Genomic DNA, 20,283 nt, shown 5'->3' with positions numbered 1-20,283 from the left:
TGATTTCCTGATGTGGGACAGGAGAGAGAGCAGTGAAGGGTGAGTCCTAGGTTTGGGTCCAAGGAGTGGACTGATAGGGCCGTCACCGCCTGAAGGGAGATTGTTGAGCAAGTGTCAGAAATTCGGCTGTGTTGCCTTTTAGACGCCCGCACAGTGACGGTAATCTGACAGTTTAAGGTCTGGGGCACATGAAACTTTGGTGGCCTTAAGCGTGCAGGTGTCAGTGTGTGGGACAACACAGGTTTTGTCACCATACTGCTTGCTTAATACATGAATGGATTTATGAGACACCCATAGTGGGCAGAACCACTCTCCAGACATTGAGGAGACAGGGAATTTGGGCCAAAAGCAAGTAAACAAATTAGATGAGACGCAAATAAGATAGAGGTGCCTTGGGCTGGGCTCAGGGACAGGCTCTGTGAAGAGCCAACATGTGAACAGAACTTGTGTGATAGGAAGAGCAGTCAGCCAGAGGTGGGAGAAGGCTTCCAAGCTGCGGAAACACTGAAGTGGAGCAGCTGGGTGTGATGAGCAGCTGGAGACTAAGTGCAGGGATTAAGGGCCAACCTGAAATTGGGCAGCTCACTGGAGAGTGACCTGGACAATGCTGTTTGGACTTCATTTTGCACCATGGGATCAGTCACAGCGTTTACGCCAGGGAACACTTAAGGAGGACCCCTGTGGCTGAAGGGGGCTGGGGGTGTCAGTGGACTGGAGGCCAGTTAAGAGGCTTTTAAGAGGTGACAATGACTAAGCAGAATGACGGGAGGCTCAGGGTGTCTTATGAATGTAGAGGTGGTGACAGGAGTGTTGGATTAGATATAGGAAGAAATGGTTACTCCAGCTGTTAAGTGGAGTAACTGGTACCAGCTGAGATAGTGTGTTGTGCAGGAAACAAAAGACCTACCTTGAATGTGGCAGCTCTGAAATATTGACTAAATTCAGGTGGCCACACAACACGAATGTGATACAGAAGCCTGGAGCCTGAGGGGCTGCCTCCCCTTTCCTAACAGAGCGAGTCCCAACCAGTCTGGGGCCCCGCCCTCCCTGGCCTACCCAACCTAAATGGTCTGAAAGCATTCAGTTTCAAGAATAGACACAGGTCCCCACTCTGGCCAATGAAATGTGAAATTTACGTTTGGTTTGGCGTAATTCCTAAATGCCACAGAATAGCCTTTTCCTCCCTCGATATTAACATGGCTCCTGCAGCATCCTGTACCGAGGACGAAGCTGACCCTGAGACGGCAGGAGAGCGAGGAAAGGGCACAGGTCCCTGAGGACATCTTGAGCTTCCTCTTCAGTGACATGATTGTTGCTGATCCCCAGGTAGGCTTGGATTTCAGGTGCTGTGGAATCACCCACATTTGATGAAGTGTAGAGTTATGGACCTGCAGGAGTCTGCCCTAAAAGGGTAGGTATAGACAGGAGGACAAGAGGACATGCCTCCCTGCTGGCCCAAAGACGAAATGCAGAGGTGAATAGCAGTGTGTGATCCCCACACCCCCACAAAAAGGCCCAGAGTAGCCCATGCACACACCTGTGAGCAAGTGCAGCCTTACCGAGGCCACATCGGCCAAATCCCCATGTATGACTGTCATTTTAAGCCGAGTTTTGGTGTGGCTATGCTGAAATAGCAATTAATACATCACCCTATTTTTTTTTTAAATTTCATAGGCCGGTGCTGCGCATGGAGAATACATACTCAATAAATATTTCATAAATTTGACAAATATTTATTGAGCATCTACTATGTCACAGTGTACAAAGGACAGGGGACACAATGGTGATCCCGATGGGCCTAATTCCTGCCTTCACAGAGCACATTTTGTTGTCATTATGATGAGTTCTACAAAGGAAATACTTAGGAACACAGAATAATGGGTGAATGGTATTCTATGGTGTCAGCAAGGAAACAGAACATAGAATGAGAGCCAAGTAAAGATGCATGCATATGTGGGAACTCTGTAACAAGAGTGGCTTTACACATCAGTGGAGAAATAAGGAACTAATTAATGATACAGGAAAAAGAAACTTTCCATATGATGGAAAAGTGAAGTTGGGTTCTTACCTCAGACCATACACACACATACACACAGATCAATGAACTCCAGATGGACTAAAGACATAAATATATATAAAAAGAGATTGACTCTGAAGTGAGGAAAGATTTCATAAACAAGACCAAGATGCTTGAACCTAAAGGAGAAGATTGATACATTTACATAATTAAAAAACTGTAAAATAAGAAATACTCTAAAATAAAGTTAAGACAACTAGTACAGACTGAGAACATATTTATAACATATAAACGGACAAAGAATAGCCAAAACAGATAAAAAATAAAACCAAGTCAATAAGAAAAAGATAACCTAGTAGAAAAATGAAAAAGGATATGGACAGGCAATTCGTGAAAGAAAATTGGTCAATTAACAACTAATCGACTGTCCACTAAAGTAATAATATACTTAGAATTTTCATCTACCTTCAGCCTTTTACTAGTGTTGGTATCACCACTGTTTAAGCATAGACCAACTACTTTGTTTTTGAGGCTCACTTATGGTTTGAAAACCACACAACCACATATCGACTCTGAGTGACTTTATGAACACAACTCAAGAGACATGGCCCTTTAACACAAGAAATAAAAGATCCTGACACAGGGATATTTACTTTTATGGTAAATCTTGGGCTTAATGAACAGTTTCCTCATGAATATTTGATTTCAACGTTCGCTCTGAGTACCTTCAAACATTAAGCCGACCCTCATGCTGCAGATCATTCACATGTGTGCTAGAAGCCTTTATAATTCAAACACAAGTTGGAACAAACTTGTATTTCATTCTCATGTACACAGATGGGAATTCAGAAAAAGTTATTTTTAAAAAGATACACTCAAAGAATATTTTAATTTTTAAAAAAAAATCAAAAGAAAAATTGAACAGTGCCTAAATCTTTATTTTTCATAACCTACATTTTTTCAAATTAGACAGTTTTACACTGAATGACACAAAAGGAAACTTAAATTACCAATAGTTACACATAAGCTTGATTCCAGTCTTAATGAAAATAGAACAAAAATAAAAATCCTCAAGAAAGCTCCTGTTTTGTGAACTGGCATCTGTTGGCTCTCCTTCAGTCTTCGATTGTCTGCTGCTTTCTGTGTAACCTCTACCGACAGCTCACACCCTCCTCACCTGCTTACCTTGTGAGAAACATAACCTGCAGCGCTCCTGACTACAGCTAGTGACAGCTGGTGATGAGCCTACAGGGGAGGGCCTGATCAGAAATATCATGACACTAACTCTTTAAGAAGCAACTACAATACTTGAAATTCATATCTGTAGAAATGGGGCCAGATTCCTATATTTCCAAAGTATCATCATCACACGATTGTACAAGTTAAAATGTCATTTGTGATCGTTGTATCTCTGATTCTATACCTCAAAATACTGCTGGGGAAAAAGAGTTACATTTTTTAAAATGTACAAAGCCATATACTACTAGCCATTTGCATCACAGCTTCCTGTTGTCCCAACTCTCATTCTTTTCTGTGTAGAAAATCTAAAGGATAGTATCAGGAAGGTTTTTAGGACATTATACAGTTATTTGGCATATCACTTTGCTTAATTAAAATGGATGTTATAAAAATCCATCAGAGCAACGTTTCAATTCTGGATGCCACAGACTGGCTGTGGGAGCGGTCGCTGCAGCGCACACCTCGCCACGCCGTGACTGTCAGTGACCACCTTCATCCTGCATGCAGCTGCTGGGCTCTCCACTCACCAGCAGGCACTGCCTCACAGAAAGGCTTTGTCATTATATCATTTGGGGATGACCGTGGTTCCCTCCTCCAGCAAAGATCACAACACTAAGAATTCCTAGGCTTGGAGCTTGCCTTTCCAACTCTTTTTATGGGACTCATTTGTTCGGGTAGAAGAGGTCAGTTATTTCTGATTTTTTCATCAGCTATCTGGCAACCACAAAGAAATAATTTCCATGTTCCTTTTACAGGCATTTGCACAATATTAGCACTGTGGTGTACTTTTAGGTGTTTAAAGGATGCTGGCTGCTCTGAAGAGGGCGTTTTCCTCTGGCAAGGTAAATCAGGCTGGGCTACCTGTGATTTTCAGTAGTAGATTATTTTTCACTTCCCTGGAAGATATTGCCAGTTTCTGCTTTCTACATTACACTTCAAAAACCCTTTCACACCAGCTATGATTAACACATATTTACATACTTTTAGGAAGAGCATGGACACATCCATAGGCTTTCATGAGACTGTCCATTTCCCTCTGCAGTAGCAAAGCGGCAGAATCAGCTCAACACACCAGTTTAAACGGGAAGAAAAACCTCAACAAATTAAAATAATATTCAAACCACAACATTTAGTTTATCTACATCCAGCTCAATAGCAACATTTATAATATATCAATAATTTTTATCAGATTTTTCTCTTTAGGGTACCTTTTTAATATGTTCTGATTATTTACAACTGTACAAGCAAAGCACACACTCCCAAGTGCACATATTTAATACAGTATCGACTATTTGCATTTACAGGATTTTTCAACAATCTGAAAAAAGATCAACTGTGTAAGATCTTCAAGGTATATTACAAACATGACGGCTAGTTCTCATACTCCAGTACGTTTACTCAGTAAAACTAGCGCCAGTAGATCCCACATCACTGAGTAACTGCAATCCACTCACGCCAACCCATGGGCCGGTCTCCAGGAACTCTACGCTGTCTTATACAAAAGTTAAGGCAAAGTCATTTTCAAGTTTAAATAAAATTCAAGTCTTTAAATATTGGATGGAAATAACTTTTTTTAAAAAAACCTTCAGTCTTGTTAAATAACATTTTGTGGAATAAACTTGTATGGTTACATTTAGCAGGAAAGACTCTTAGTTTACTGTCTGCTGCTCAGAATACTTAAAGAAAAAATTTAGGCATTTTAAAAGAAAATAATTTATATTTAACTTTATTATAAACTGCTAGCTTTAGTGCATGCGGGTTCAGAGTGCAGCACTTCCAGAAGGGAATCAGTGAGACCCTCATCTTGGAGGTAAAGAGAGCGGGAATTCTTATCCTCCACCACCACAGGGCACCACAAACACATTCTCTCACGATTAAGTAATGTTCAGTCCGTGCGCCGATGCGGAGGTACAGGGAGGCGCCCATGGAAGCCGGCTAATGTGTGGGAGGCTTGGGAGCCCTATGGGCTTCCAGCCCTCCCGCCAGCTCATGGGAACAAACCACCACCAGGGTACAATGTCATGGTAACACGTCAGTGGGCAACAAAGTTTATGTTTTCATTTAAGTTCTATTCACAATGTGCTTTGAATTTATCTTACATAATAGCCACTGAGACTGGAGTGAGGAGCTGGTTACTTGCTTGCAGTGCATCGAAACTCAAGGTTTTAGGCTCTCAGGGGCTCTCTGCAGATTTATTCTGCCCAGTAGATAAAAAATGGACTGTACTTTTTACAAAAAGTTAGGATCACTTGTTAGGATTCTGAATAAGTACACGGCCCAGGCCAGTGTGTGGTATCCTCTGACCCATCCCTTCTCCAGGCTACACCCACAAGCCCTCAGCTTCGCCCGTTTGCCTGTTGGTCTGACATCCTTAGAGATATGTACTTGCTAACCAGTTATTTTAAAAAATAAAGTAGCACAGTTCCGCTAAATTTAGAAAAACTCACTATTTATAGCTTGCATTCATAGCCACATGGAGGCTTAATAAAAAATATCAATTTGTTAGGATAAATGCATTTTCTATCCTGAAAAAAATCAGACTTATGCATCACCTCCAGTTAAGCACCAACCTAAAATAAGGTTTATATTAATTAAATCCTGAAAAATAGATTTTTTCAAGAGGGGGGAACATCCGACTGAGAAGAAAATAACTTGCAGGCATCTCATGGGCCTTGTCTACACTGCAAGCTCCTAACCAGCGGCTCATTCTCGGTACCGAGTGGGACAGTGCTTAGTTGTGGCGACCTCAGCTCCTCACAGACCTCCCTGACCTCGGCGCTCACTGAGGGGACCTGGGAGGGGAGCTCTGTTCTCTGTGTGAATGCTTCCCTGCAGGCGGGGGTGAGGACCGGCGGCCCGGTGGCCTTCTCTGGTCACTGGGTAGTCCTTGGTTGGACTTGGGGACAGGGAGCTCTCTCTCCACCAGCTTCTTTTCTTCCTTCCCACAACCAACAGTGTTTGGCTTTTGTTCTTTTGGGGGTGGCAATGGGGAGGATGAAGGCTCTCTACTTGTCCTCTGGCAAATCTCGGCGTAGCTGGGTTTTCGCAGTTCCTAGGAAAAGACACAGCTCTGGGATTAATTACATGCAGAACAAGACATCTCATCTCTAGGGCAACAGATGGAAATACTGTTCTTCTAAGGTAAAAAAAACATTTTTTTTGCCCTGGTCAGTGTTGCTCGGGGATTAGAGCGTCGGCCTGTGGACCAAAGGGTCACAGGCTCAATTCCCAAAGGCACATACCTGGGTTTCAGGTCTGATCTCCGGCCCTAGGCCGGGTGGCAACCAATCAATGTGTCTCTCTTATATCAGTGTTTCTCTCTCCTCCACCCTCCCTCTGAAAGTCAATGGAAAAAATATCCTTAGGTGAGGATTGAAAAAAAAAAAGAACAAAAATGTTTTCAACTGTAACCAATTCCCAGATTCAAAAATATTTTTACTTTAAAAGATGTCATAAATTTTAAAAAATGTAGTTTCCCCTGCAGCACAACTTTTCCAATAAGAAATTCTAGAAATATCTTATGAAAATAGGCAAAACTAGGAAAGGCATTGATGTGTAAAGTTCTGACTGAACTCCTTCCAACTTGAAGCATTCTTGAGCCACATGAGGTCCCAAAGGAGGCCTAGAAAACCAGGTGCCCCAAGAAGACATGAACAGCACCAGCTTTCTCTGCCCTTGCTTCCTACAAATAGTCCAAATTACAAATGAACGTCAGAATTGTCTTTAAAATTTTTGCATTCATTTCTAACTATAGACTGGTCATGTGGGTTTAGGAAAGGGAGAATTTAAAACTTGGAAAAAAACTTAGTAGTTTTTCAGGTAAGTGGAAGCATTAAGGCTAAGTAACCAAAGAATAGTTACAATTATTTGTTAAATAAATCATTTGTTAACTTGAAAATAATTTTAACCTAAAAAAAGGTCTTTTCTTTAAAGAGTCAAAATAGGGGACAGTAAGGGTTTAACTCCTTAATCTAAATGACAAAGCTCACCAAGATCAAACTGAGGAAACACAAAACAGAATAGGCTGGGTCCACCTGGAGGGAAGGGAAGGAAGGAGGGGGTGGACTTGGCATGTGTTCTCAGTGCCTGTGAGCAACAGCCACACTCAGATGGAGCATGTATCCTATGGGGAACAGGAGCTGGAGTTCTGAGATTACTCAAAAGGACAAGCCCCCTCAACTGACACTAGAGAGCCCATAGCAGTGGTGACAAGAAATAAGCAATTAGCACATATCCAAGGTATCCTGCACAGGAAGCACACTGCACACAGCAGTAAAAGCCCACCAAATCAGACTGCTGACACTGAGCTGATTTGAGAAGGAGCTGCTTTCCTCCGGCCCCGTGCCCCTGGCACCTACCGTGGTGGTGCCGTTCACCTGCACCGATTTACTGACGGTGGTGGAAGTAAGTCTGTCTGTACTCAGGGCTTCCCTCGGCTTCTCCACCACCTTGGGGTCCCTGTGAAAAGGCCACGGAACACATGAGTCACACATAACAGCAATCCCAGTGGATCAGGAGGAGGCAGCAGGATTATACTTACTCGGGCAGGTGGGCGGGGGAAGGGGTTCGTTCATGGGCCACAGACAATGTGCAGGAGACTGGCCCTGAGGGCTCTCTGGAGGTTGCTGTGGGAAGAGTGCTCGTGCCTGTGTCTGCGCTGAGGCTCTGAAAATCATTGAAGTCAGAGTATACAGTCAGGTAGAGAAGCATGGGTCACAGCTCTCATCTACAACACACCAACAGGGGTACCAGCCCAACTGACTCAGACAGCTGCCTACCCTCATTCCTGTGGCACCAGGTAGGTGCTGTTGTGCAGGGTGGGCAGTCAGAAAAGGAAACAGAGACCAATCTGCCCTCCCAGCAACTCATTCATAGTCTTTGGCCCGCTTCTGTGCTTCCATCGTATTATCTGCCAGCTTGTTTTTCCAAAACACCTATTCATCTCCAACACCCCCATGCCCAGCACAGCCTAGTACATAATACAGATACCTGTTAAATGTAGGCTTCCTAGCACAATTCAATAAAACCAACAAAAACCCAAAACACCAACACCTCCATATCAATGTAATTTGGAGTGTCTTGAAGTGAGTGCAGGTGCTGACAGTTGACTCCACCTGAATTAAAAAAAAAAAAATTCCAGGGAAGATGGGATTACAACTAACACCCAGCTGACATGGCTCAACAGTTGAGCAGTTACCTATCAATCAGTCATGGTTTGATTCCCCGTCAGGGCACATGTCCAAGGTTCCAGGTTCAATCCCCAGTGTGGGCAGAAGGCAGCCCATCAATGATTGTTTCTCATCATTGATGTTTTTCTCTCTCCCTCCCCCTTCCTCTCTGAAATCAATAAAAAAAAAAATGCTTAAAAAAATTCTAACTAAAATACAGGACCACCATCATTCATTCAGAACCACCTGAAAGCTGGATGAATGGAAGTCCTACAAGTAGAGAAGAAGAAAGCACACTGAGACTGGTAGGAGGGGAGGAGGTGTGGACCAAGCAGGTAACACCTAAATGTGCAGTTTATGTAATCGGGAGGGCTGTGGAGGCCGCCCATAAGGAGCAAAGGGTCCCAGCCCCAAACCAGACCTCCAGCCCAGGGTTCCAGAGCTGGGAAGAGAAGTTCCCCTAACTTTGGCTATAAAAACCAATGGGGATTATGGCTGAGGGACATGGAGGCTGCTGGACACCCAGGTGTTCTTAAAGGGCCAGTGCATGAACTTAGACTCTGAACTCCAGCACCAGGCAGCTTTGGGGAATCCAGACACATATGGGGAGGAACTGGATTATCTGGCATTGGGATGGCACCAGGAACTGGGGGCAGTTTTCTCCCAGACAACAGTGCTCGCAGGGGTCACTGTTCCTGTGTTGGGATCTCAGAGCTGACTGGCAGCCATATCTGAGTCTCCATCAGCCTGTCTCACAATGTTCACTCCACCCTGGTGATTCCCTGAGACCCTGCCCCATCCAATTTGTAGCCCCACCCAAGCTTGTTTGCAACCACTTTTCCATATGAATTGCCTGTCCTGGCTCAGGCTTCAGACTTCCATAAAATCCCTCAAACAAGCTACAGCTGGTGTCAGCATACCTTAAAGTGTCAATAGAAGACCAAGCACTAGCATCAGCCTGACTTACTTCACAGCTGAGCCTCGCCTTGGCACTTCTAAACCCAATACAAATAGCAGCCATCTGCAGATCTCTCTGTAGCTCCTATCAGATGGCCCCAGAGCCAGTGCACCTGGTGGAAAGCTTCCGACCATACCAGATTACAACTCTACACATCCACAAGCAAAACACTCAAGGGGCAGACTGAGTAGTTTCTTCTGCACAGCAGCTCTCCCACTGTAGTTGCAGCTGGTGCTCACAGCCAGTTGGCCTGGAGGTCAATTCCTCCCAGTGATGCCAACAGCAATTAAGACTCAACTGTAAGACTGTGCACACAGCCCACACAGGGGCACACCTAGAGTGCTCAGCTCAGGTGACTAAAGAGGCTGAGCCATTGGGCCCTACAGGACACCCACTATATAAGGCCACTCCACCAATTCAAAAGACATAGCAGCTCTACCTAATACACAGAAACAAACACAGGGAAGCAGCCAAAATGCAGAGACAAAGAAACAGGTCACAAATGAAAGAAATGGAAGCAAGCAAACGACTAGATTCAGAGTTCAAAATCACAGTTCTTCATTAGAGCTTCAAAGGGCTTAGTGAGACTTTCAAGGATCTTATGAGAATGTCAAGTCAGAAATTAAGTATACACTAACTGAAATAAAAAATAATTTACAGGGATTAAATAGTAAAGGATTCTGAGAATCAAATCAACAATTTGAAATATGAGGAACCAAAAACATCCAATAAGAAAAGAAAAAAGAATAAAAAAATATGAAGATGGTCTCTTGGACAACTTTAAGCGTACCAACATTCAATTATGGGGGTGCCAGAAGAAGAGAGAGAACAAGAATTTGAAAACCTATTTGAAGAAATAATGACAGAAATTTTCCTCTACCTGGTGAAAGAAATAAATTTATAAGCCTAGGAAGTGCAGAGAGTCCCAAACAAGAGGAACTCAAAGAGGCCCATACCAAGACAAATCATAATTAAAATGCCAAGGGTTAAAGACAAAGAGAGAATCATAAAAGCAGCAAGAGAAAAGCAGTTAGTTATCTACAAGGGAGCACCCACACGACTATCAGCTGATTTCTCAACAGAAACCATGCAGGCCAGAAGTGAGTGGCAAGAAATATTCAAAGTGAAGAATAGCAAGAACCTGCAACCAAGATTACTCTATCCAGCAAAGCTATCATTTAGAATCGAAGGTCAGATAAAGAGCTACACAGACGAGAAAGCTAAAGGAGTTCATCACCACCAAACCAGTATTACATGAAATGTTGCAGAGTATTCTTTAAGAAGAAGGGGAAAAAAAGGTAAAAAATATGAACAATAAAATGGCAGTAAATACATATCTATCAACAACTGAATCTAAAAAAACAAAATAAATGAACAAGAAACCTAATGAATAAAATTAACTTGTGAGAAAAATAGAATCAGAGGCATGGAAACATGGAACAGACTGATGAATCTCAGAGGAAATGGGGGAGGGAAGTCAGGAAGAGTTTAACCAAAGATCTTATATGCATATATACATTACCTATGGACACAGACAATAGGGTGGTGAAGGCCTGGGACGGGGCAGGAACGGGGGGGTGGTGGGGGGAGCAATGGTGGGAAAGAAGAGGGACATCTGTAATACTCTCAACAATAAAGATTTAAAAAATAAGAAAATAAAAAATTTAAAAAGAAAAAAAATAACAACATAAAAACAATCCCAGGGAGTGATGTGTTAACTTTCTCAATTAACAGGGGAATAAGCTGAACTCAGAACTTTTAAATTAATCATCCCTGGTCATAAAGCAAAGCCTGATACCAGATCTCCAGCCACTGACACCCACCCCACCCCTGTACACAGTGACAGCTCATACACGCTGTCTTCTTCATGATGTGCAATTAATAAGAAAGGCAAGAGAGTAAATAAATAATTGGAAGGGAGATCAAGTGTAAAAAGAAATTTCCTAAAATTGTACTTTTCAAAGTAGACAAAAGGTTCAGAACTAAACTAAACAGAAAAGTGCTGAAGGAGAGGAATAGAACAGTAACATCTATACTCCTCTGCCTCCAGCAGGGGTGAGCAGACACGTGCAACCTCCCTGAGAACCAACATCTTTTATTACTTTGTATTCAAGGTTGGTGGGAATGTGGGAAAAGGAAATACCTCCTTTTTTGGAAAATCTGTTATCAAGGATCTGTTTGATCCTGACACACTGGAATGCAAGGAGTCAGAATGTGACCAGCACATCAAATGTGAGGCCTTCCCCAAGCTCCTGCACAGTTGCTAAGTCCCCTCCCCACCAGCTCTGAATCTCAAGGGTCACAGAGATAGAAGAAACTATTGTAGGTGCTCCCAAAATAAGCAGGGATGCAGGCTCTCACCTGGCCATGGAATCAGGCTCTGACTTTTTTAAAGTAGCAACTCTTTCTTCCAAATAAATCTTACACAGAAACTTAAATATAAGAATAATTGATAGGCCAGCTTGCTCTGTCCACCAATGGGGGCAATAAAGTCAGTCTGAAAACTAGACCACAATCTTTAAAATGCACTTAGTTCTATGAGGCACTTAGAACACAGAAATTACTATTTAAAAGTTTAGAATAACGCGCCTGGCTGGTGTGGCTCACAGGACTTAGCATTGTCGCATGGACCAAGAGGTCCTGGGCTCAATTCCTGGTCAGGGTACATGCCCAGGTTGTGGGCTCGATCCCCAGTAGGGGGCATGCAGGAGGCAGCTGTTTAATGTGTCTCTCTCATCAATGTTTCTCTCTCTCTCTCCCTCTCCCCAAAAATCAATACAAACATATTTTTAAAAAAGTTTAGAATACACAAAACATTATTCTAAAAGTTTAGAATAATGCACAAGTTTAATATGTGACTGATATTATAACCTTAAAGGTTAAAAACAGGAGCAGTAATCACATACCAGCATAAAGAGGACTGAAAAAACTGGCTATAAATCCCATGTAAGCCTCAGCTTGGTGACTGATGGGCTTCAAGGTTGCCCTGAGTGTAGATAGTCTAGATGCAGCCTTCTCCAATCCAAGGGGCAGGGTGTTCTGATGCCTGACATCTGGGAATGATATGGAATGGGTTTCCATTGGAAAATACATAAGGGGATTACTCCTGGCAGCAGCACAAAGCTCTCTGTACCTCATTAACTATAGCAGATCCCAAAAGGAGTGCTGGAAAAGAATTCTGTGTGACTTCAGTAGCACAAGCTGATTCCTGGGATCGTAATCACATAGGACTGAAAGCAGCTTGTCTGGAGCCTACAGAGCTCACCAAAAGCCACTAGTATTAAAGTTGTTTCAGGCTTCTTGTTATTCGTGTAGTTTACTAAAAATTATATTACTTCTGGTATAATCCAGGTTTTTCTGTTTTATTCTTCTGACTGGTAAATAAATGCAAGTCCTGAATAGCAATAATAAAAATGCAATCTGAGTTTCTGGGTGAGAGAAAGCATCTAAACTGCACACCATGGCACAGGTTTCTCCCTTGAACCTTGGCAGACTGGGAACTAAGAGGCAGGCTCCAGTCCTGGGTTCAGCTTTGACCCTACCATTCAAAATTTGTGTGGCCTCTGAAAATCCTTTACCCTCTCTGAACCTCCTCTGCCTGTGGAAAATATTGTGTGTGTAAAGAGCTCAGCCCAGTGCCTGTTAGGAAATTAATGCTTAGTATATGCTAGCAACAATTAAGCTTGTGACACGTATCTTACCCTTTCCTTTGATCCTAGCAGCAAGCTAGACAGCCTGTTTTCAAACAAGTCCTCAGTCTTCAAGTGGCCTGCTGCCCCAGGCAACGGGGGAAAGTTAGACAGCCCCAATTCAAAACTCGGGGATGGAGGTCTTGGTGGCGTTGGAGATTGGGTCTGACTCCTCTGAAAAAGAACACCACCACAAAGTCGCACAAGTGTAGACAGTACAGGGCTAAGAAACACACCAGAATAGTAAGGCAATAATCTGTTCTCTAATCTTCTGATTTCCACATCTGTCTGAAAAGACAAACATAATCTGACCACAACAACTTTGTCACCTAATCAAAGGTCACTTAGTAGGTCAAGTCACTTAGAAGGCAACTTCCACCACTGAGAGTATAGCTGTAAAGCTGAGCCCTTAAGGTTTAAAGGTTACTGCTGTGCAGAGCTGCTTCTCTATGACCAATACCCTCTGGTCCCTGGTACAGTGGGCAGACACAGACTGTGCAGGACACAGGTAAGCCACAAAGTGATAGCTATGGACAAGGAAGACTCTGTGGAACAAGTGGACCCCACTGTCAAAAATCAGAGTAGCCCGAGGCTAGACATTAACCTATTCATCTCAATACAAATTTTGTATTATGAAACAGTGTGTCATTTAGGTCATAAAAGACAGTAAAAAACAAAAAACAAAAACAAAAAATAAGGCCACTCTTCCAACTTTCTACAACTTATGTATGAAAGATTTCCATTAGGGGAAAAAAATGGTTTAATAAAAAAAAGGGGGGGGGTCAATTATCCTATAGAATAAAAGCTAATATGCAAATTGACCAAACGGTAGAACGACCAGTTGCTATGATGTGCACTGACCACCAGGGGCCAGATGCTCAATGGAGGAGGAGGGCAAGCGCCACTCAGCCAGAAGCCAGGCTCACGGCTGACGAGCGCCGTGGCAGGAGCCTTTCCAGTCTCTGCAGCAGTGCTAAGGATGTTCAACTGACAGCTCCCGGACTGAGGGAGGACGCAGGCCAGGCTGAGGGAACCCCCCCACCCAAGTGCACGAATTTCATGCACCGGGCCTCTAGTCTGAAAATAAACTTATGGAAACACTGTATTTTTAAATCCCTAAGTAAAAATATGGTATTATTACATTCCTGACTTCAAGAAAGTAAATTCAGCAGAATAATATCCAAGTGTAAATCGTAAGCCCAAGCTCTCAGGAAAAAGGCAATGATATAATTTTATTGAAAAACAACAATCAACCTGTTCTAATAAGCTAGAAGTAATTTTGTAGGTGTTCAGGTCCTTGGCTGAAGGCATAAAGGAACAGAAAGGAAATGAAGTTTCTATTTAGGTGGTATTTTTGTTGAACGTTCGCCACTTTGAGTGGATACAAAGCTCTTATGGGGCTCACTTAACTTCAAAGGACTGATACTCCCCAGAAACTTATACTAATACTAACAGGAAGATCATTTCCTCCAGAAGCAGAATCTGGAGAAAATCTGTTAGAACTCATGTGAGAGCAGATTAAGGATGACATGGATACGAGGTGGCAGCAATCCCATGCCTCCTCTGGGCAGCCTGCCAGCCACTCTCCTTCATTACAGTGCAGGCACTGAGTCGAGCCTCACTCTGCTCAGTCATGAGTCCTTGGAGTAGAGCTTGCACTAACTAACAGGAGCCATGATGGTCTCTGTAATTCAGCAAACCTATAAGGCTATGCATAGACACCATGATCTCTAAGCAATTTTCAGGTTTTTATAGATCTTCATGTTTTCAGAAGCTAAGCATTTCTAAGGAGAAAGACTTCACAAAAATTTACATCACTATTTTTAGGGACAAAAGAGACAGGCAATAACTGCCCAGACACAAGAGGTACACAATGACAGGACCTAAGGATGGGATTTCCTCTGGAAGGTAGGTGCCTAACATTTTTTAGCATTTGATGGGCTTTACGTGAAGTATGAATGCTGCCCCAGTCCTATGGGTTTGGTCGGGCCAACACTCACCTGTATGTTATGTTTCTTAGATTTCTGAAATCATCAGAATGTGCAACAGGTGCAATCTCTTTAACAAGTATAACTGTGTTACGTGCCTGGGCTACTAAGAGGTTCCCAGATATGAACATGTGAATTAGGAACATGGAACAAAATGAAACAGAAATGGCAATGAGAGAAAATTTCACCTTTTTAGGTGATATAGTGAGGGAGCAATGGGAGTAACTCATGTAAGATAACTAGACTCTGAAGAGATACAGATGATAGTCTTGTTAAACATTACAGCAGGGGTGGGGAACCTTTTTCTGCCAAGTGTCATTTGGATACTTATAACATCACTTGAGGCCCGGTGCATGAAATTCGTGCATGGGTATGGTCCCTAGGCCTGTCCTGCAATCAGGGCAATCTTCCCTGGCTGCTGGCAGCCAGCCCCATCCCCCACCCCTGGGTCCCTGTTCACATCGGGCAATCAGAGCCTGCTGGTCAGGGGGAGTGACCAAGACGTTGGCCAGCCCTGTCCCTGCCGTGAATTGCCCTCTATGTGTGGGGCAACCAGGGGGGGGGGAGGCTTTGGTGTGGTGCCACCAGCATCTGCTGCCACCCACCCCCGGTTCCCTGTTCACCATTAGGCAATTGGAGCCTGATGGCCAGGGGAAGGAACCTGAGAGGTTGGCCGGCAGGCCCCAACCGGGCAATTGGGGCCTGCAGACAACTCCTATGTTGAGTGTCTGCCCAGGGGTGGTCAGTGCACATCATAGCGAACAGTCGTTCCATTGTTCGGTTGATTTGCATATTACCCTTTTATTATATAGGATTCGAAGGCCATACAACATGGTTAAGTTAAAAATAGTCTGCTATATTTGGTCAAACATTTAACTAACTCACCCCTAATGCCTTGGCAGGGACAGACCAAATGATTTCAAAGGGCCTTATACATTCCCTACCCCTGCATTACAGGAATCATTAATTCCAACTGAAATCAGCTGATATAAATTGCCTCACCAAAGGGTTCACTAAAAACTAGACTAAATCAGCTATAACACAGAATTATGGAAATTATGACTAATTTGCACTTTCTAAGTTCCAAAGAAAACACATCTTCTGTAATGGGAGAGTACATACTTGATGACTCAGGGGACTGGACCAATAATTTTCCTGTCTTTGCCAAGTGTAGAGTGTATTCTACACCTCCAAGTCCAGGAAACACCATTCCTTCCCTCATGTCTTCCTGCGTACTGCCAAGATGTTCTCCACCACTTGTGTGGAAACGCACCCTATTAGCACTCCACAAAGCTCAGTAGAGAACTACACATAGGCTAAACTGTCATCACCCAAGAAGACAGGACCCCACCTCACATGCCCACCACCATAAGTTACAGCAGAGGCAATGATGCCTTCTGCATAGTGTTTTGAAGGAAAGAGATGGGTGAATTATTTTCCACATGGAAAAAGTTTATTCTGTTTGCCAAACTGAACAAGCCCAATTACTTTAAATTATCTATACTAAAAGGGTAATATGCTAATTAGATAGCCACAGTGGTGGAGGCTGAGGCAGAGACGGTTAGGGGCGACCAGGCCGGCGGGGGGTGGGGGATGGCAGCAGTTAGGGGGCAAGACCCAGATTGGAGAGGGGGCCAGGTCAGCGGAGGGACACACCCCTTCCGTGCACGAATTTCATGCACTGGGCCACTAGTACTATATAGTTAACCACACGCAAGAACTCATGTGGATGCCTGCAGATAGACTACATCATGTGCATAGTATGTACTGGCTGTACCTACTGCACAATACATGCACACACATGCACCATGTACTACCTCAGAAAACTAGCTACCATCTTCTCCCCATTAGAACATCAAAAATATCAGCTATCACTTTATGGATATGACATAAAAAGAAAACTTCTTTTAAAATGCTCCTTATTATGCCTTAATATTTATTTTTAATGTAACTGCAATTACATTTCATGCTTGCTTAATATAAATTATATTTAAATGTCTTGTAAAAATACAAGCTTGATGTACTCACTGTAAACTTCTCCTCTCTTTTCTTCCGGTAACCAAAGGAATTTTTCCTAGAGGAGAGAAAAGCAAAACAGTTAATTTTTTCCCACTTGGAGCTTTATTTGTTGTTGACACTATTACACATGTCCCTCATTCCCCACCCCATGTTGCCCACCTGCATCCCCCTCTCCCTTGGCCTTCACCACTGTTGTCTGTGTCTATGGGCTATGAATGTATGTTCTTTGGCTAATCTCTTCACCTTCTTTTATCCAGTACCTCCCACCTCCTTCCCCTCTGACATTTGTCAGTCTGATCCATGTATCCATGCCTTTGTTTCTATTTTGTTCATCAGATTGTTTTGTTCATTAGATGCCACATACTAGTGAGATTATATGGTATTTGTCTTTCTGACTGACTTATTTTGCTTAGCTCAATAATCTCCAGGTCCATCTTGCTGTTACAAGAAGTTAAGAGTCCTTTTTTTTTCAATAGCCACATAGTATTCCACCATTGTCTAAATGTACCACAGTCTTTTCATCCACTTATCTACTAATGGGCACTGTGCTGCTTCCAGATCTTGGCTATTATAAATAACACTACTATAAACACAGAAATGAATATATTCTTTTTGACTGGTGTTTTGGGATTCTTAGGATATATTTTCAAAAAATGCAATGGTTGGGCCAAATGGCAGTTCCATTTTTAATTTTTTGAGGAAACTCCATACTGTTTTCCACAGTGGCTGCATTAGTCTGCATTCCCACCAAAAGTGCACTAGGGTTCCCTTCTCTTCACATCCTCACCAGCACCTGTCTGTTGATTTATTAATGGTAGCCATTCTGGTAAGGTGTGAAGTGATACCTTATTATAAGTTTGTTTTTTAATTTAAAAAACATTTTTTAAATTTTGATTTGAGTGAGAAAGGGAGAGAGAAAAAGACAGTGAGAGAGAGAGAAACATTGATGTAAGAGCAGAACATTAATCAGCTGCCCCTGCACGCCTCCTTGTCAGGGAGTAAGCCCTCAACCCTGGCATGTGCCCCAACCAGAAATTGAACCAGTGACCTTTTGGTGTATAGGACAACATTCAACGATCTGAGCCAAACAGCCAGGGCTCACTATAGTTTTAATTTGCATCTCTCTGATGATTCCCACTTGGAACATTTTTCATTGGACACATGTAAGAGCACACATATTTAATCCTAATGATTTTGTATTCTTTTATAATGACTTTTGATTCAAAATCCCAGCCTTAAGACGTATAAGCAAAAGAAACAAAAACTATATAGTAAAGGACTAAAAATGATGTCTAGATTGGAAAATAAAAATATTAAAAGAATATTCCTAGTGGCTATTTCAAATTTTTGTTATGATTATCCATCTTGAACATCCATTCAGTTGGAATGACAGGATGTGTAAAATCTGACATTGAACTACACAGGTGATTTGTTAGAGAATGATGATAAAATGTATTGGATTTATCATCAAAATGGAACTGGCTCCTAGTAGAGCCTAAATGCCTGACTGCAGCCTGGCTGGTGTGGCTCAGTGGTTGAGCATTGACCTATAAACCAGGAGGCCACAGTTCAATTCCCAGTCGGAGCACATGCCCAGATTTCAGGCTTCATCACCAGTAGGGGGCATGCAGGAAGCAGCTGATCACTGATTGTCTCTCATCATTGATATTTCTCTCTCTCTCTGAAATGAATAAAAATGTATTTAAAATAAAATAAAATAAAAGCCTGACTGTAGACATCAGTGACCATGGACTTGAGCCACCCATCATGATGGGGCACTGAGCCATGGAGATAGGCACAAGCACTAGCACCCACTAGCAGCCGAAGTAGCACATCAGAACCAGGGCTCCAGTTCTGTGCATCACTCCCTTGTGGGGAGTCCTTCAGCACAGGGACAAGCGGGGAGGAGTTCCACACCTGGATTACTTATGGCCATACAGTGTCAGGTCACCTCAGGAGTGCCTCCGAAACCTAGGGTACAGGGGGATCAACTACAGAGGGCAGAACTTCAAGCAACATATTTGTTATCCACTGTCTGGTTACAGAAATGAAAATACAGATGTTTATTGGTTCTTGAGCAGAGGAGCTAAGGATCTGGCTGTATGATAGACCCACAAAGTCCAAGACTCAAAGTCTGGTGACAGAAGACCTTGGCAGTCTTATGGAAGGAACACTGTGAAAGCATCTGTGTTGAAATCATCCACTTTAGCAGAGACCTCTGACAGCTGGGAGAAAAAAGGTGGTGACCAGCCAGCCTCTTCCTGGTCACCCCAGGTGCACAATAGTCACACTTGGGATCCTGGTGTCAAGGCTAGCCTGTTTATCATCACCTTAGTGGTGCCAGCCCTGCCCCATCCTGGAGGAGGCAGCATTTCTGCCTGCCATCGCCCCATCAGCACTACTCAGTGGACCTAAGGAGATGCCACCTTAGTGCCCATGCAGTGCTAGTCAGACCCAGAGGCCCATCCCATAGCAACAGAAGTGGTACGTGCCCCAATATGGGGAGCAGGCTCAGGAACTACAGGATCACCCTCCAGCTGAAGCACTAACTGCCAGAAGGCTTGTCTAGAGACAAAGGAAATGTTGAGGAAGAGGAAGGAGCCACCTATCAGTATAACCAGAGCTTCCTGATTGGCTTTTCCTTGTGTGTCATGTGTACTGCTGCACACCAGCTCAACTCCTTCTCCTGATGTCTTGCTAGTGGTATTCGCAGTCCTCAGGGTCAGAGGATTTGTATGGGAGTCTCTAATTGTTGGGCAAAGACATTGACTCATCACTGCTGTAGTTTGGAAGTCGAGTGCTGTGGGAGGATTATACGTATCCGTGTGACCACAGTTAGATAGCACTGGTCAACCAGATCTTCTCAGCTTCAGGTCCCTTTAACCTGTGTATGACCCCGGGCAGGTGTTCCTCAGGCCTTGTCGTTCCATTGCCAGGAGCTTTTCTTAACAGTAAGCATTACAGGTAGACAGAAAAGGAGAGGAGCTGGAAACCTGTCTATCTGGTGGCATTTTTTTGCATTGTCCTTCTAGCAGCATGACAGGCCCCTCATTAGGGTCTGGCTTCAGCTCCACAAGTCCTGCTCCAAGCTTCTCAGTCTGATAAGCCCAAACACTCCCAATGTCCCCCTGCCCAATGGGTAGCAGCTGCTTCCTGAAGTCTGTATTTCCTCAGTGTCCCTCTGCCTTTCCCCCCTCCAATACCT

General features: G+C 43.3%; 1 protein-coding gene across 8 annotated transcripts in view; it reads right to left on the bottom strand.

The window, feature by feature from the left end:
* Window positions 1-2,934: 2,934 nt before the first annotated feature.
* Window positions 2,935-20,283, bottom strand: part of LARP4B (La ribonucleoprotein domain family member 4B) — an 88,032-nt gene continuing 70,683 nt past the window's right edge. For 6 of the 8 annotated variants that reach the window (XM_006758154.2, XM_006758155.2, XM_006758158.2 and 3 more), the window contains 5 exons: window positions 17,088-17,133; window positions 13,084-13,245; window positions 7,797-7,921; window positions 7,615-7,714; window positions 2,935-6,308 (listed from right to left, as the gene is read on the bottom strand). In XM_006758154.2, the coding sequence (XP_006758217.1) occupies window positions 6,036-6,308; window positions 7,615-7,714; window positions 7,797-7,921; window positions 13,084-13,245; window positions 17,088-17,133 (706 nt within the window). In that variant the 3' untranslated portion in view covers window positions 2,935-6,035. The remainder of the gene's footprint in view (window positions 6,309-7,614; window positions 7,715-7,796; window positions 7,922-13,083; window positions 13,246-17,087; window positions 17,134-20,283) is intronic. The other 2 variants (XM_006758157.2, XM_006758159.2) reach the window with 1 other exon arrangement.

The sequence above is a fragment of the Myotis davidii genome, unplaced genomic scaffold (assembly GCF_000327345.1).
Source record: "Myotis davidii unplaced genomic scaffold, ASM32734v1 scaffold194, whole genome shotgun sequence".
In the NCBI taxonomy this organism is placed as follows: domain Eukaryota; kingdom Metazoa; phylum Chordata; class Mammalia; order Chiroptera; family Vespertilionidae; genus Myotis; species Myotis davidii.
Note: the sequence above shows the minus strand (reverse complement) of the source record. Positions and strands in the feature narration are given on the sequence as shown.